The 2,414-nt window shown below is 37.3% G+C and overlaps 1 protein-coding gene across 5 annotated transcripts in view; it reads right to left on the bottom strand.

Annotated features, from left to right (window-relative positions):
- Positions 1–1,518: 1,518 nt before the first annotated feature.
- Positions 1,519–2,414, bottom strand: part of LOC104965586 (linker for activation of T-cells family member 2) — a 20,047-nt gene continuing 19,151 nt past the window's right edge. For all 5 annotated transcript variants that reach the window (XM_010794563.1, XM_010794567.1, XM_010794565.1 and 2 more), the window contains one exon: positions 1,519–1,694. In XM_010794563.1, the coding sequence (XP_010792865.1) occupies positions 1,663–1,694 (32 nt within the window). In that variant the 3' untranslated portion in view covers positions 1,519–1,662. The remainder of the gene's footprint in view (positions 1,695–2,414) is intronic.

Below are 2,414 nucleotides of genomic sequence, written 5' to 3'. Positions count from 1 at the left end.
AGGTAATCACACATCCTGTCATGTTCACAGCTGCAGTTGATACCTTTGGTATCGTGTTGCTCTCAGATTGGAAGAGGACATTCACTATTTTCCCAACAATTTTCTAAATATTTGTGGGTTTATTTCCTTTTTACTGATGTTTCTGTTTGTCGCTTGTTCATGACGGTGTGTTTGCTTCCTCTCTTTCAGGGAAAGTCCTGCCCGGCGTGGACGCACTGAGCAGCGCCTAAACTTCCCATCAGCCCGTTGGTGTGTGCGTGAATGTGTGTGTGGAAGTGTTTGTGAGATGTGTGTATTTACTCCTGAAATTCCCTCAAAACAAACGCCGCTTTACCAGCTATTAAATCTTCTATTCCATCTTTGTTTTTAAAGTAAAACCGGAGATGTATTCTGCCTTACTTCACCTCACTGAGGAAACAAAGATCAAAAGGCTTGTTGAAGTGGAACTCGTCTAGTTTCTCAGATAATCATGTCCTGCTGAAATTTATCGGTTGTTGCTGTCGCCTGAATCTGTTCAATCTGGGCGTTAAACCCCAAAATACGTAAGCATTGCTCCTGTGTGAATGCTGCGTCACTTTTGCATAGCCAACCATGGAAAACGTCACTTTACCACCCGGAGTGTGTGTATACATAAAGTATACATATAAGAATTATGTGTGTATGTAGACGTTGTGTCTTTAAATCTGGTCGTTGGTTTCTGAGCGTCTTCATCTGATCTGCTCAGATTAATAAAACCGTGTAAAAACCTTCCTGTCTGAGTCTTCATTGTAAGGACGTGTCGTGATCACAAGTCCATCATTACACGGGTTATAATAAAACATAGATTTAATTTAAAACTATCACCTCGTAAAACTCAGTTATTGTTTGACTCCGCTACGTGTACCTGGCCGCTTTAGTTACTTCACAAATGTTGATTTTAGCACACGATAGTATTAAGAGTTCAGCTGGTTGATATATTATCCCGCATGTGTGACTTTTAACGTGAAATCCTTCATTTCTCTATTAGAAATGACCGTGGCGAGAACAAACGTTCTAATATTAAGAGATACAAATCAGACAGAAGTCAACTAAAGCTGGAAAGGAATTCTGCTGATAAACTTCTATTGAAATCACTTTAATAAATATGGAAGAAACTAATCCTATGGGTTCGATCTCTAACCCTGTTGTGAGTTATACATAATGCCTGCTCTCTCACCTTTCATGCAAAACAATTATTTTAAATTAGCTCTATAAACATCCAGAGCTTGCTTTAAGCCTAACCCCTTATTTTATTTTAACCCCTATTCAGTGTTTTATTTTAAGTCAAATCAAATGTGATATAAATAAAAGGTTTTACTCTAGGTTTGTGAGGAGCAGTAACAGTTTTTCAAATAATTCACTTTTGAAAACACTTGCTGAAAGTTCATAACTAATATTTTAAAATGTTGACTCTAGAAAGCACCTAAATATTTCAGAATACCAACAAGAAAACATGTTTGTAATTATATTATAACATATTTTTCACCTGTAGATGGCAGCCAAGCTCCATGAGCGTTTATTCACACAGTTGTCTACATCATTAACACATGACACAGAGCAGGAACACAAATACTTAAAAAAAATAATAATTTTACTTTGAATTTAACTCAAAGAGGTCAGGGTGCAGGAACATCGTCTCTGCTGTCAGCCGTTCTCATTCACATAATCTGGCTCATCTGTAAGAAAATAAAAAGACTGTTTCGATATGTGTTTCTACTCGATTTCCCAGGAGAAATATTTCTCATTTTAAAAAATACCACTGACGTTCTGTCAGGGAGTCCAGGGGAAAATGGAAAGCAAAGTAATACAAAGTTTCAAATAGACGCACAAATGAGACTAAAAAAATACACAAAGACGGGAGATGGCATCACAATTCTATAAGATTAAGAACAAACTGGGATAGATAACCTAAAAAACGAACATACCAGCAGGTTAAACACCGTTAAAAGAATCTATGACCACCTACATTTCTCTTTGTTTCCATCAACTCCAAAACCCAAAGATATTTACTTTACAGAGGGTGAAACCGATAAAAGCAGCAACACTTGACATTACTCAAAATAGGACTTCAAACAATTAAAGGTAGGGTAGGTAAGAATGGAGAAACAAGCTCGAGTGCGCTAGAATTTGAAAATACACAACCGGAAGAAATCTGCCCCTTCAGACCATAGATATAAATATATATATATATGCTTCAGACTTCCTTACAGAGCCCCTCCTCCAACGCACATGACCAATGACGGCACGAGATAAGTTTGTGCACGAGATAGGACAGGCAGGTAGGCCATCCAGTACTACGGCTTCCACAGATGACATTTTTTATATATTTATTGTCAAAGCATTTAATTTATTCATTGCTATCGGGATGTTAAGAGCATTCCATGGAATATAACAAA

Source organism: Notothenia coriiceps, unplaced genomic scaffold (assembly GCF_000735185.1).
Source record: "Notothenia coriiceps isolate Sejong01 unplaced genomic scaffold, NC01 NC01_scaffold00037246, whole genome shotgun sequence".
NCBI classification, from domain to species: Eukaryota; Metazoa; Chordata; class Actinopteri; order Perciformes; family Nototheniidae; genus Notothenia; species Notothenia coriiceps.
Note: the sequence above shows the minus strand (reverse complement) of the source record. Positions and strands in the feature narration are given on the sequence as shown.